At 49.4% G+C, this 14,202-nt stretch overlaps 1 protein-coding gene across 6 annotated transcripts in view; it reads left to right on the plus strand.

Moving 5' to 3' along the window:
• The first annotated feature begins 766 nt into the window (after window positions 1–766).
• The window catches only part of elavl3 (ELAV like neuron-specific RNA binding protein 3), a 37,303-nt gene continuing 23,867 nt past the window's right edge, over window positions 767–14,202 (plus strand). For all 6 annotated transcript variants that reach the window (XM_066707889.1, XM_066707892.1, XM_066707894.1 and 3 more), the window contains exon 1: window positions 767–1,331. In XM_066707889.1, the coding sequence (XP_066563986.1) occupies window positions 1,323–1,331 (9 nt within the window). In that variant the 5' untranslated portion in view covers window positions 767–1,322. The remainder of the gene's footprint in view (window positions 1,332–14,202) is intronic.

A 14,202-nucleotide genomic window follows, 5' to 3' on the forward strand; every position in this document is an offset into this window, starting at 1 on the left:
TATATATTTTCAAGATCAGGTAAAATCGAGGCGCCAGTGACTCCAAAAAGGATGTTTTTATGCTTATTGAAGCCACTACACTCACTGAGTAAACACAGAAAACCACGAAACTGAAGACAACTTTCCCTAAACACAATCACACGTTCTTGTTGTCGCTGTAATTACTAAAACTACTTTCTCCCAATGCCTCCCTCCCTGCAACGAAACAAAGAACCGTGGGAAGTTATTGTCCCAAAGTACCACAAGACACGAGCGTTGAACAAAAGGCCGAATTCAAGTTAATCAAGGCGCACAATTAGAGCCGGCGTTCGTTTGACACGCAAAGCAAAACAAAAACAACTGCAATTAAAAAAAGGCGACGATAACAACAACACCAACAACAACAACAACAAAACCAACGCTGCAAGGCAATGGTGGTGGTAGTTTAAAGACCCCCACCTCCAATACTACTCCTCTGTTCTCAGAGTGCAGGTGGAGATCCATTAATCTGCGCATCTCCCTTCCTCTTCGGGGGAAGGAGGGATGCAGCGGAGGAGAGGGAGGGGGGCGTGTGGGAGTGGAGGGGGGAGGGGGGGGTCTCTGCTCGAGCGGAGGGGGTGGCCCGTGCCGCTTCCTCCCGACGAGGATAGGAGAGAGCGGATTCTAATGCCTGCAATGTCACTACACCCTCCTCGTGCAATTAGCCAATCAGCCGGGGCCTCTCTCCGGCAGATGGACCCATAAAAGAAGAATTGCATTGCAGTACAGACACACAAGCAGCCGAGTCCTTCAGGAAGCCGGGAGACCGACCGTGGGAGCTGGCTTTCAAAAGACAGAACACACTCACACTGTAGGCTGAGCCGCAACAGACATCTATATAAATCTATATATATTATATAAACACCCACCGAGGGGAGACCTACAAACGAGAGAATCCTGCTCTTCTCCTCATCGTCTCCTTCACTCCGAGAGCGGCGCACACCGATATCTGCCATCCTCCTACAGAAGAGGCCGTTTCCTTGCCTTGTTTTTCTCCTGCTCCACGACCGCTCTGGGTGTGAGAGATCAGACCGCACTGTAGAGGACCTAGATTCTCCAAGAAGACTTGCCTGTGGGGGATTTTTTTTGTGTGTGTTTGTTTGTTTTTTTTCGGTTCCCAGTTTTTTTTTTTTTTTTTTGCCTTTTCTTTTTTTGTTTCGCCACGAACAGCAGCGGCGGCAGCACAACAAAAAAAAAACACCCAGCAAAGCGACACCCCGACCGCATCAGCAGAAACCAGGCAAACGCTTCGCCACCCCCAACAATCGAAGGAGCTAAATTCCAACTTCCTTTGCACATTAAGAATGGTTACTGTACGTATCTCTCTTTTATTTCTCCGTTGCTTGTTTTTTCCTTCCCCCTTGCATGATTGTAGATTGGTTTATCATAGCGATGTCGACATGATGGATTACACGAAGCTGAGCCCTGTATCCTAGTTTGTTGCGGTTCTTGTGATGCCTTGCCTATGGACAGATAAAGGAATGGTTGTGTGTAAATCCATATCTTATCGATACACCGACTTACATCAACACAAGGGCAACATCCTACTGGGATGAGCAGAGTAGCTGAGTCAGATATTCGACAAGTTTGTGTGTGTGTGTGCGTACATACATACAGACAGCAACTATGTATGTGCATGTATGTATATGAATCATATACATACATACAGGTGTTGAGATAGTTGTATACAAAAGCTTCATCCACACATACAACCAGAATAACACGCCGCTAAGCTGTGGCACTCACTGGCACGACTGAGATCCCACTGATTGGATTTAACGATTAGACGGGGCATTAGTAATGCGATACATAGCACTGCAGCAGCGCTGTGCTGTTTCAATCGATGCCTGGGCTGGGGGTGCCGTTTCCTCGGGAATTGCAGTGGATCGACAACATGGATGCAATTAAAGCGCTTCGGCTGGACGGTCAACGGGGAGGGCGGCGGGTCCCGCATGATACAGACACGCGTTACTGCGCTCAGCGCCGCAGAGCCCTCGCCTCCATTGCGCGAAGAACAAAACGCGAGCTTCTCCTCCATCTACGTGTGTGTGAGTGTGTGAGTGTGTGTGTGTGTGTGTGAGTGTGTGTGAGTGTGTGAGTGTGTGTGTGTGTGTGTGAGTGTGTGTGTGTGTGTGTGTGAGTGTGTGTGAGTGTGTGTGTGTGTGTGTGTGTGGAGGACCGGGGCAGAAAATGTCGAGCGGTTGGGAATCGGGAGGCAACGCCGTTATCTTTCATTACTGTGCTGTAGAGGGGGAGGCGGGCATCGGTGAGGATTACTCGCTTTTTTGTACTGTCTTGGATGGATGCCGGAATATGTGTGTCCTTTATTATTATTATTATTATTATTATTATTATTATTATTATTATTATTATTGTTCATGTAATGACAAAACAAGATGCCTCGGAGGCTCAAAGCCTGGGAGGGTGGCGGAGAGGCTCAAGGCGCACCGCTGCATGAGAGAGAGAGAGAGAGAGAGAGAGAGAGAGAGAGAGAGAGGATGGCAAATTACGCATCCCTGCCTTTGCACTAAACCTAGCAAGGCACAATTCCTCGGGGTTTTTGTTCGCGATGCAACTGAGTAAATGGGCTGGAAATTTCACAAGGCTGCTGGGATATTGTGGAGCCTGATGCGTGTGTGTATGTGTGTGTTATGTTTTATAGATATACACACACATGTATGACAGTAGACTATGCGCTCGTGGAAGGGCACATTCCCCTACCTGTGAGACACCCAGAGGCAGGTTATTTAGTTGGAAGGGCATCTTTAAAATTACAGACTCAGAGAGGTGCACTGAGGGGCCTCATGCTACGAGGCGGTTTGGGCGTGCCGCCACTTTGTCCTTGACCCTCCTTACCTCTGGAGGACACACGCCAGCGGGCGCCTCTAGCGGCCGAGCCGAGCCGAGCCGAGCCGAGCCGAGCCGAGGTCCACACATCCATCACTGCCGGGGGGGAGAGAGAGAGAGAGTCGGCAGGTAGAATAATTGAGTAATTGAGTTCTTTAGTCCAGAGCTCACACATGACCGGGCACGCCGTCGCTGTAAAACAAATCTCAAAGAGGCGCATTTCTCAAATCTGCGCTCAGAGACCATTCTCGGCTCCTGGATGGATCCGGATCCATCACCGTGAGCAGGACAAACACCTCCCGGCACCTACACACGTCTCCTCCGCTCTTATGACCGTCAATATTAGTGACGAAGGTCAAAGACCTGGCCTGCGCTTACAGACGTCAAAACTCGCATTTTGTCCATCGGATTGTAAAATGGAGGCGCCGGTGCGTAACCGCGCCGCTGGATACAGTGCGTTTAACGCGCGGGCGGGTAGGCCTGAGTCTGAGATGGCAAACAATGTGATGGCAACGCAAATAACCCCCTCCCCGCATTGATACAAAGCCCAGCGGTATCGCAGGAGGGTTTGAACGAACGTGTTTTTGGATCGGGGCACTCGTACTATGAATTCGGAATGGCTTTTCTTATCCAGCTGCAGCATAGGAGTTGTTTTCCAAATCAATGAAAGGAGAAAAATATGGATTGGAAGTTATTTGCATACATTTCCCTCTGTGTCACATGGCTAGGATTATAGGCGAAGAGCAAAAAGCAGCTATTTATAATCGCCTGCGATTCTTATCCCCCCCAACACACACACAGAAAGATCAAAAATGAACACGCGTGAACGCGAGAGAAGCAAAAGGTCCAATTAAAATACACGTCTGTTAATTGACATGTAAATATCCAGTGGGTAGGATGCTGATACTACTATTACTGCTATTGCGTTCTGCGCAATTTCGGTTTACATAGCGATTTAAACATGACTTGAGACGAAATGGAAAAGAAAAAGAAAAAAACGACGGGAACAGAGCAGTCCAGTCCAATTCGGCGGTGAATTGGTGCCGGACAATGCAGAGGGCAGCGCGCCACGCAGTCTCAAACAGACGAGTCAGACATCCTTCCCCGGCTCTTACACAACCAAGGGCACATGATGAGCTCTCCCTTTCTCTTTGATATTATTATTATTATTATTATTATTATTGTATTGTATTGTTTTTATCATTAGGTAAATAATAACGAATAATCATAATAAACGTTATTGCGAGGAACTGATTTCGAAACTGTTTCTATTCTGATTATTATGCACATGCAGGACGTGCGTAAAGGAGATCAATCACGACAAATCAATATCCGGTTAATTTGAATATCAATTAGGCCTATTAAAACTGATATTACATTTAACACGTATATGCTGATAGGTTTAACTATAAACAAGGATGGATTACTATCGTTTTCCTTCTCGACTTCTGCAACCCCCCCACCCCCATAAAGTTACGTAAGCTAGAGATCAAACACATTTTCTATTCTGTTTTGTGCAAATGTGGCAGACGAATCGGGGGCTTTGTGTCGGGGACTCCGCTGAAACGGAGAGGTATTAGACTTCAGAGGATACAAAAACGAGAACAGCAACGTCGATCGGGCACAAATAGCGATATAGGGAATGCAAAAATGCCTTTTAAGGAGGCAGATCACAGCATAAAGTAGACACCTTCAGCGCCTGCATATTGAAACACTATATCCGCGGTGCCATTAGGGTCATATTATGCATAGGATGAGAATATGCAATTACAGATCGATACATATTGAAAGAAAGCATTGTTTTAACCCTCTACCCATGCCATTTAGGCCTCCTATTAAGCAAACTAAACCCGCATGCACCGCGCATTGCCATAATTACACAACAGCATTGTTTGAGGCGTTTTAATCAGATAATTGATGATGATTATTGAAAAAGCAACCGCGTACGACTGTTGGTGTAACGGTTTCTGATGCAGCCCTGATCAAGTCACATTTTATTATTCAGCACGAAAGACAGCCAGGCAGCCCTGGGTTTCTGATGCTCGCAGACGGCAGACAATAGGCTGAGCGCCGCAGGGCGATATTGAGCTGCCTTTTTTGTTCTCCCCGCAAATTGATAAGATTATATTTACTGCTCAAGTTATAGCTCCGGTACAGAAGCAGATCAGAACCGCATCAGAGAAAATCAGCTCCATCAATAGGCTGCGTGTCATCCAGCGCCGCGCCGGTCCGCTCGCATTAACGGGCTCCGGCAAGACACGCCCTGCTGTCGGAGTAGTCCTGCAATCATTTGCACACAAAAGATCACGCTAAAGTACAGAGCAAAACTAAATACATGCAAAAGTTATACAAGAAATGAATATCACACTGTCTTACAATTTAAAAATGACAACAAAAGCAAAGGGTGCCATGTATCATGATTCATATTATTATTTAATAATGTACATTTTTACAAAAGCGATAAATTACTATGAAAACCATCGTAAGTAAAACGAGGTGGTTTCAAAGGTTTTGCGGATTATACAAGCCTTGCCAGGCGCCATCTCTCTGTGGAGGAGCCGAGTCAAGGTCACCGGCTGCTTGTGCAGAGTCCTTAATTAGCCCGAAGGCTCAGGTAACGCATTTTCACACCAGATCAGGGAAATATCTATTTCTACGCGCGCATTTGGGTTTTAACACGCCGTTACCAGCCTGAATGCTCACCGTAGTCAATTGCCAGTTGGATTTTTTATTACTGCTAATTAATGTACAAGATGAGAATATCTCTGCTTCCCTGGCCTTTCATCTTTCACTCAAGCCTTGAGGATCCCAATACCCCAAGACATTGATGAGATACTCCTCTCGCTCTCCAATTATTCCACATATTAGGATTTCAGTTGACGTTTTATGCCTGTTTCTGAATTCCTGTCTATCAATCATATATATTCATATAAGATGTATAAAATAAGATTGCTTAGATACCGATATACTCTTGGAAGCCTGTGCTTAAAACAATGTCTACATGTGGTGGTGTGGTGGTGTCTGGTTTGTCGACCAGTTCCCACTTGGTGTAGCTTTGGTTAGATGTTCTGCGGCAGAATGGTGCTGCGGCCCACCCGGGACACCGTCACCCGTGTAGTGCCGCCTGCAGTGAGGCAGCCGCTGCGTTACAAACCAGTAAACCTCTGTCCACGTGCTGCGGCGCCGACACTGCACAGATGGGCCGAGTCGGTCGGCGCCTCAGATGCACGGGTTTCTGCCGAGATCGACATTCTGTACCTAACGAGCTGCTTCATCAGACCATCCTCGTGATTGTTCCCCAAAAGCTGGAGATTTCGGACCACCTATGCAGTTTTCTAAGTCCCCTGAAACTGCCCTGCATTGATGGTCTGGACATAATCCAAAAAGGGGCAATTATAGCACAAATCAGAGTCGATTCAGGGTTTTGTTGAGTTCCTGAGTGTGTGGATTTCAAGGCCTAGGATGGGGATCTCCAGTAAATAAATACAAATTAGTGCAATTGTCCAGTTTTCCCACAATGCAGCTGTGCAGCGGGTATGAATGCCAGTTTAAGGCGTGTGCACCAGGGCCCGCTTCAGGCGCACTGCCGATGCGATCAGACGCTGCTGTGTTGGAGCCTGGCATTGTGCTGCAGTTGTATCGTCTTGGTGTGAAGCCTGTCAGCGGTAGACCGACCGGTAGGGACAGAGACAGACGCAGTGGAGCAGTGGCCCATGCGGTTTGGTGTGTCCTCACCTCAGAATTACCCCCTTTCCCTCGTAAATAAGCCGGTTAACTTCCTTACACCGAGGGCTGTTTTGATTTTCTACCACCCCAAACGTGAATTAAAGAGATTACGGGGCGGGGAGGCAATGTTTAACTGCTGCCGCCCAAGAAACTCCATGCCTCCCAACAAGGACACGAGCCGAATCAACAGTGATGCATCCAGGCTGGTGTTCAACAGTATCTCCGAGTCTGAGGGCGCCCCCTCACCTCCGCAGTCCTCTGTGTGGGGGCCAGCGCTCTGGATCAGATATATATTGCGTATCTAGCTCTTTCCATGCGAGCATCGCAGGACAACACTGCAGCAGAGGCGGGTCGAATATCGGTAATGCGGCTGCGTATATCCCGGCTCAAGTGCATGACCTTTCCCAGTCTCTGATTGCACCGCTGTTCTTCATGCCAATCAGAGACAGACAGAGGAGACGGTGAGCAGATCTCTCCTACTTGTTTCAGCAGCCTGTTTTTGGGAGGTTGCTGAAATAGGAGATATCTGCTCATCACGCCTCCTCTGTCGTTGGAAGCAAATTCTGATCGACTCCCGTCCCAGTACCAGATCATCACTGGGTGACATTAAAGATCAAGCCCAACACAGAAGCAACGATAAAGGATTGGAAAGGATTCTGAAAGAACGGGATATTTTAACACACAAATTAATAGCTTTTAACAAGAGGTATGTTTTGATCTTCGATAGACAAAATAATAACCAACATGTTTATTGTTTAATAACCAACATCAAAAGATGCCTGCATTGTAATTGTGTTGTAAAAGACGGGGGGCGGGATTGTGAACAGGACAGACAAGGTTCTTCATTTCATAGTTAAGGGAGTGCACTGGCCAGATATGCAATTAGGACTGTAAACTGAGCTGATTATCGCGAAATACTATGTCTCAGAACACGAAAGCCCGACCTAGACTTCCCTCTGATACCGGGACTGTCCTAAACTGGACTTCATTAGAACGAGAATTATAATAAGAGGAGCTCCTCCATCGCAAAGTTTTTGTCCTGATTGTATTCATAACTACAATCCCTCCGCTGTGTCGTCCACGGAAAACAAAATCAGGTTAGTTGGCGACAAATACTTTGGACTTTTACTGTTTACGTTTAATAGTTGGTTTTTGCTCTGGCACTTTTTGCAACGCTTCTGTCCTGAACAGGAGACGTGTGACTGTGCTTCTGTCTCTGTGGGGCCCTTAGGGGACCCGTCCCTAACGTCTCCACCCTCTTTGCTGTGTAGTTTAGCTTCTGATGCAAAATGGCTGCCGCAGAGAGGGCTGCCGTGTTTGCGGAGAAAGCAAGCCCTCCTTCAGACCGGTAAAGCGCTTCTTGCATCCTTCCGGAAAGTGCAACGTGCCGCTTGACAAACACGTAGTGGTTAACATGATCGTTGCTATATTACATGCCGAAATCACGGAAGGAAGTGCACGACAGTACGGCTGTCACCCTTCCCACATGATATGCAGTTATTATTTTTTTGCCAGTTTGGAAAGAAAACGAAGGTTGCTGATCTGTCACAGCACATGAAAGGAAGAAAAGTTTGATCTGTCAGCTACGTCGAGCGCTGCTTGCATTTGTAATGCAGCACGATATCTGAATAAATAAACCCTGTATCTTACATGGGACAACATAATAATTGAGGAGAAGGCAGTAGAGAAATAGTACTGCTCATCTTTGACTCCATACATAACCCGAGTGGACAACCGAGCATCTGATTTTACTACTTCCTGTTTTCCCCACGTCCTCGTTAACTTCTACTACGCAGGCAATGGACACACTCGTTCTCTTAATTGGAGCCCATTTGTTTGTTAACTTCCGTAGCTGATCTCCGAAGAGCGAGCGCGGCCAGCAGGAAGGTTTCCACCTTGCCCAGTTCACCGGGACAATCTGCATTTCTGTTTTCTGTATTTGTTTACTGATCGAGTTTGTGGAGCTGTAATGTATTTACAGACCGAAAGACAGCAGAACAGGGCAAGTGCACTGAAAGGGATGGTAAACCGAAGCATAATTCAAGGACAGACTCGTTTAATTAGCGAGCGTCTCGGGGACGGTGGAGCTGGAAAGCCAAGTTATGTCAAGTTAAATATTCGATCGAGCCTCACAATGCCCGCGGGCTTCTATTAATAAAGACTGTTCTGTCGTTACACAGGGGCTGGCCTCGGACAAATACGGCACCGCGGGATGTTGGCTCCTGTTATGAATGATTTAAATTTGTTGTTTGGTTATCAGAACAGATACACACAGATATAGATTTGTGTGTGTGCGCGCGTGTGGTCTTTTCCTTGAGAGACGGGGGAATCTGGTCAAAACCTAGTTGTGTGTTTTGTGTATCTCTGCATCTGGGAAGACATCGATGCACGGAGTTAAAATAACAAACAACGCATCCCACAACGCAACAACTGTTTAGTGTGCGTGCACCCGTGTGCGTTAAGCGTTTTTCACTCTACTTCACACGGAGAGGAGTGCTCTTTAGGAAATCTGTGACCAATTTGCTCCTTGACGCAGAGTGCAATTAAGCACCTGTTTGCATAAAAGAAGGGTGGCTCGTCTTGAGAGGATTAAAGGCGGAGGTGTGCCCGTGCCCCGGCCGTCTCGAGCGGCCTCTCTGCCGGCGTGGTGGGCCGGTCGAGGGCCGAGTCTGAGAGGTGAGACGGGCCTCTGACGCGGGTGTGAGGGGGTGACGGCGCTGGAGTGAGAGCACTGCGGTGGACACGCCACGATCCTCGTCTTGAATAGGAGGCTGTTGAATGACGGTTGAAAGGCGGCCCTGCCCCCTCTCTCTCTCTCAGTCTCTCCCTCTCTCTGTCTCTCTCTCTCCTTCTCTCTGTGTTTGTCTCCGTCTCTTTCTCTGTCTGTTTCTTTGTGTATCTGTCTCTGTCTCCCTCTCTCTCTGTCTGTCCGGCTTTCTCAGTTTCTCTGTCTCCGTTTTACTCCGTCTCTCTCTCAGTCTTCCTCTCTCTGTTTCTCTCTCCTCTTCTCTGTCTCTCTGTCTTCCTGTTTCTCTTTCTCAGTCTCTCTCTGTCTCACCCCCTCTCCTTCTCTCTGTCAGTCAGTTTCTCTGTGTATCTTTCTGTCCCTGTCTGTCTCCCTCTCTCGGTCTTCCTCTGCTTCTCTCTTTATCTGTCTCTCCCTCTCTCCGTCTCCCTCTCTCTCTCTGTCTCCCAGTTTCTCTCTCCGTCTCTCCCTCTAACTCCCTGTGTACCCCCCTCTCTCTGTGTCCATCTCTCTCTCCGTTTCTGTCTCCGTCTCCCCATTTCCGCGGGGACTTGTCCGTTCCCGTCTCGCTGACCTCCGATTCTTCCAGCGTCTCCCCCGAGATCTCACTATTACGGTAGACTCTGCGCTCCGGAAGTGCGGCTTCTTCTCCATCCCGAGAGCACCCCCCCCGCTCCGGCACACCGAGAGAGCATCGCGCCCCCCACACTCCTGAGCGAGCACCTGTACGAGGCCGAGGAGCTCCCACCACCAGATGTTCTCCCTCCTCGAGCCCCTCGCCACAGCGCAGGGGGCCAGAGTGCGTCCCCAGCTGCACAAGAGCCCTCGACTCGTCCCGGCGGCGCACGGAGAGGTTCGAGTGGATCTCTTGTGGAAATACGGCCGCGCTGCACCTGTGACAAGAAAGACCCTCCAGCGGCACCAGATACGAGCCCCTCTCTCTCCAGAAATATGATACTGGGTCAGGAAAGGGGGATGCATCACATATATCAGCTATATGATGGTGGGCAGCGAGGGGATTTGTATTATTTACATCCAGTCATAATGGAAATACTTAAAAAACTAGACTGGAAGGATTTTGACTTATTGTCCCTTTCCTATTGTGTGACACATGCAAAACGATGTCCCTGTATAGGAGTTACATCATCCTTATATTCGCTAACAAAGCTCTAGCCTGTAAGTCTACTACTACTACTAGTAAGGAAGAAAACTACTACAGGCTGAGTACAGTGGCTCACGTCTGTATGCCTGTAATCACGCAGCCAAGGAGTTAGAGTTCAAGTAAACAGTATAAACACGGCTGCACTAGCGGTACCTGTACAGCCGGTCCGTTTGCTTCTTCAGATTCACCGAGCGCGTACCGAGCGTGGCGTCGGGAGATGTATGGAGTGCAGCAGTGCGTGTGTGAGTGTGTGTGTGTGCGTGTGTGTGTGCATGTGTGTGCACGCCGGGCTGAGCTTTATGGGGATGGAGAGCTGCTGTCAGCCATGTTCGCGTGCCAGCCGAGGGGGGCCCGCGCTGCCTGGTCCCGGAGGACAGCCGCTGAATCAAAATAAAACCGAAGTAAGCACTGGCGCACGGCATTAAATATTGAGGTGGAGCTGTTAGTGGCGCCGTTCTGGAGGCCCGTAAATAGCCGCTAGCATGTGCATTTCAGCTCGGGAACATAAAAAAAATAACAGAATAAAAAACTGCTGAGATTTGATTTCCCTTTTCAATTCCTCCCCGAAAAGCGTTGGTAACACGGAGGAGAACGGGAGGACCTCGGTGGTAAAGAGGCAGAAGTCCGGGACCCTCGGTGGGTTATTGCTCGGTCTACAGATTGATCGAGATTAGAGAGCCGGCGCTGTATATTACTCTATTAGAGATGGACAGGTCTCAGTTTGTGAAGAGGTTCTCCATGCCTGCGCTGTATCTGTGTTTGAAGTAAACAGCGCGGTGTGCCAGAGAGAATAAAAAAGAGAGACGGGCACACAGGGCTGGCGCCTGCCTGCTCCATGAGGGCCGCAGCTGCAGACACCTGGCAGGAGGGGAAAGAGCCGCGCTCCCCGATCCGCTTGTTGTTGTTGTTGTTTTTTTTTGGCCGTATTTTTAAAAAATCGTTCAAGTCCGCCTGGAGCAAACTCGGCACTCCACTGTTATCCGAGGGAATTTCGTGGCCTATTTTAAGCAAAGATGCATCGTGGACTTCAAAGGGCTGCGAGGATGTTGAACGGGTAGAAGCGCCGCGGTCTCTCGAGGGGAAGCGCGCTCGGCATTAATATAATCAACCTCAGAGAACGTGACATGTTTGGCACCACCTGGCCCTGATCTGTCCCGACACGTTTACATAATAATAATCGTATTATACTCTAATCATCGTTTCACTAAACGGCACAGATACTTGAAAGTCACCAATAAATCAATACCTCCACATACATTTAAAACCACAAAACCGTTAAAAGGCAAAGACAACAATCATCCCACATGTAGCCATGCGCACAAAAGCATTCTCCTGGTTAATGTGATAAGCTTTAAAACCTCATTGCTAGGAAAACGTTGCCTTTTCTTACTGCCTAAAGAAGAAAAGAAAACGTTTCTGTTTCCGGAGGAGGAATGACATTTAGCAAAGGCTTCCCCCTCCATTTTCTTTTTCTCCCCCCTTCATATTGCAAAGTCTGTTACCAGCACCGGAGAGACTGCTTTAGCCAAGCGGAAAAAAGACAAAGAGAAAAGTGGAAATCTCTCTTCTTGCACTACAAACATAGAAGATGCAAATGTGTATGTGTGTGTGTGTGTATAATATGTGGGGCTTATTCTATTTATCTGTGAAGTCTTGACTCACAAACACAAAGCCCCCGAGGACGCCCCTCTCTCTCTCAAGGACGCACTAACAGATGAGACGCAGCGGCACGTCGGCACACTTCTGCAGCACCGGGAGGGGGGGGCGGGCGGCAACACACCTCGCCGGGAGACAATTAGAGTGAGAGAGCGAGAGCGAGAGAGGGAACTCAAAAGGAAAGGAGGCAATAGTCTCCCTCTCTGACACGAGGGTGCCGCGTCACGGCAGCATCGCCTCGGTGTCAGACGCACCACGCAGCACCCGTTTCATCATGGCAGGACTCCGCCGTCTCCCCTGACCTTTCCCTGGTCTCGGCGCAGTTCGCAGCAAGCGGCCCGCCGGCCTTGGGATCAGGCCAGATCTCGAGCGCGATCGATTACCTTGCGGCGAAACCTCAGCAGCCGAGATCCCCTCCCCCCCACCCCACCGGCTGCTGGCTGGCCTTAAAGTTCACCGGCTGCACACAGCGAGAGCGCGGATGCGACAGGGAACTAGGAGACGGATCTCGGGCCATTCTAGAGGAGATCAGCACCTCCTGGACCATCTCTGGGACCAATCCATCGTCTGGAAATTCGCCCAACGTAAAAGAGTGTCAAGGCACTAGAGTCAAAGCGACGCCCAAACGCCCAAATCAATGCCATCAGCCGGCACAGCTGGCACGGCGGTAGAGACCAGCGAAAGAAAGGACTGTCTTGGGGAGATAGCGTGTGTGTGACAAGGGGAACATGGGGAGCACACCGCGTCTAGTACTGAGAGGGGAACCTGGGAGGCGGAGGAGAAACACAGGGCCGGCGGGGTTTACTTGATTTCTGGTTTGTTTGAAGCATGGAGATACAGAGAGTCAAATCCCTCCGACAGACGCAGCTCAGTTCTCACTTTACACAGGGGTTCTGTTCCCGTGTCATCGGTTAGCGGAACCCTGCGAGGTCTAATTCCGTCCCGCTCCGCGTTCCGGAACGTCACTGTGATGCAGAACGGGCTCCCCGAACATGTGATCCGAAGCCCGTTCTGCATCGGAGCGGTGTTGATCCTTCCGCTGCTTCAGTGACAGAGAACGAAATGGGGGGTGTTCAGTTTTCCCGGTTCTCGGGCAAACATGCGACTCCTCTGTCGCATGGCGAGGGGAAGGGGAGTGCGGCGCAGTGGAAGAGGAAGAAATCCTGGTTGACAGACACTGGCAGCTTTTGTGAGAACGGCGTGCACAGTAACAACGGCGTATAATAACCAGAACCAGCCACGGGATGGGGAATAGACGTGTGCTTGTTCATACACTCTGAAAAATGGATGGTGAGTGTCCGTTTATTATTATTAAACAAATTGCAGGTGCCGTGCCAAGCGGGACAAAACCGTGATTGTGGTCCGCTGTCTGGGACCTGCAGGCCGGGAGGGACAGGGCAGCAGGCAAAACGCGATGGGCCCCTCGCTCTCTCGAGAGGGAAGGGAGTGTGGGGGGCCTGACTGACAGGCCCTGAGTGATTGTGCCCCCGCTGTAAAAGGCCCCCTTCATGGGAATCCGCAGGGTGTGCAGGGGGCAATTGTTAGCCTCGGGCGGATGTTTAAGAATCGTCCTGATCCGTGTCTGGCAACGAGGGCGTCCGCGACACAATGCCACTCTCTCAGCCGATTGTTCCCGCTGCCGGGCGCTCCTTTGTCCCAGCCTTTGCTGTTTGTTTTCGTCGCTCGGCGCGCACACACCCAGACACACACGCAGCGCGGCCAGACCTCCACACAAAGAGGCGGATTTATCCCGGGACAGGGCTGGGGATGGGGGGAGGGGGGCAGTGAGCACTGGAAGTCGCAGGCGATTCCTGAGTGCTCTGCAGTGGAGAGCGTGGCTTTTTAAAATGGTTTAACGTGTGCATTTGTTTATACACACGAGAAAAAAGATTTTATGACGACGATGTTCAGAAAATCCAGAAACGCTTTGTCTGAGCAACGTGGAGTGATCTACTTCTGCAGAGTAACAGCCTTTGTCCCATCGTTTATTTATATTTCCCAATCTTTAATAACAAACCATGAAGGTAAAGTGATCGTCACCTTGAGT

Source organism: Amia ocellicauda, chromosome 7, assembly GCF_036373705.1.
Source record: "Amia ocellicauda isolate fAmiCal2 chromosome 7, fAmiCal2.hap1, whole genome shotgun sequence".
Taxonomy (NCBI): Eukaryota; Metazoa; Chordata; class Actinopteri; order Amiiformes; family Amiidae; genus Amia; species Amia ocellicauda.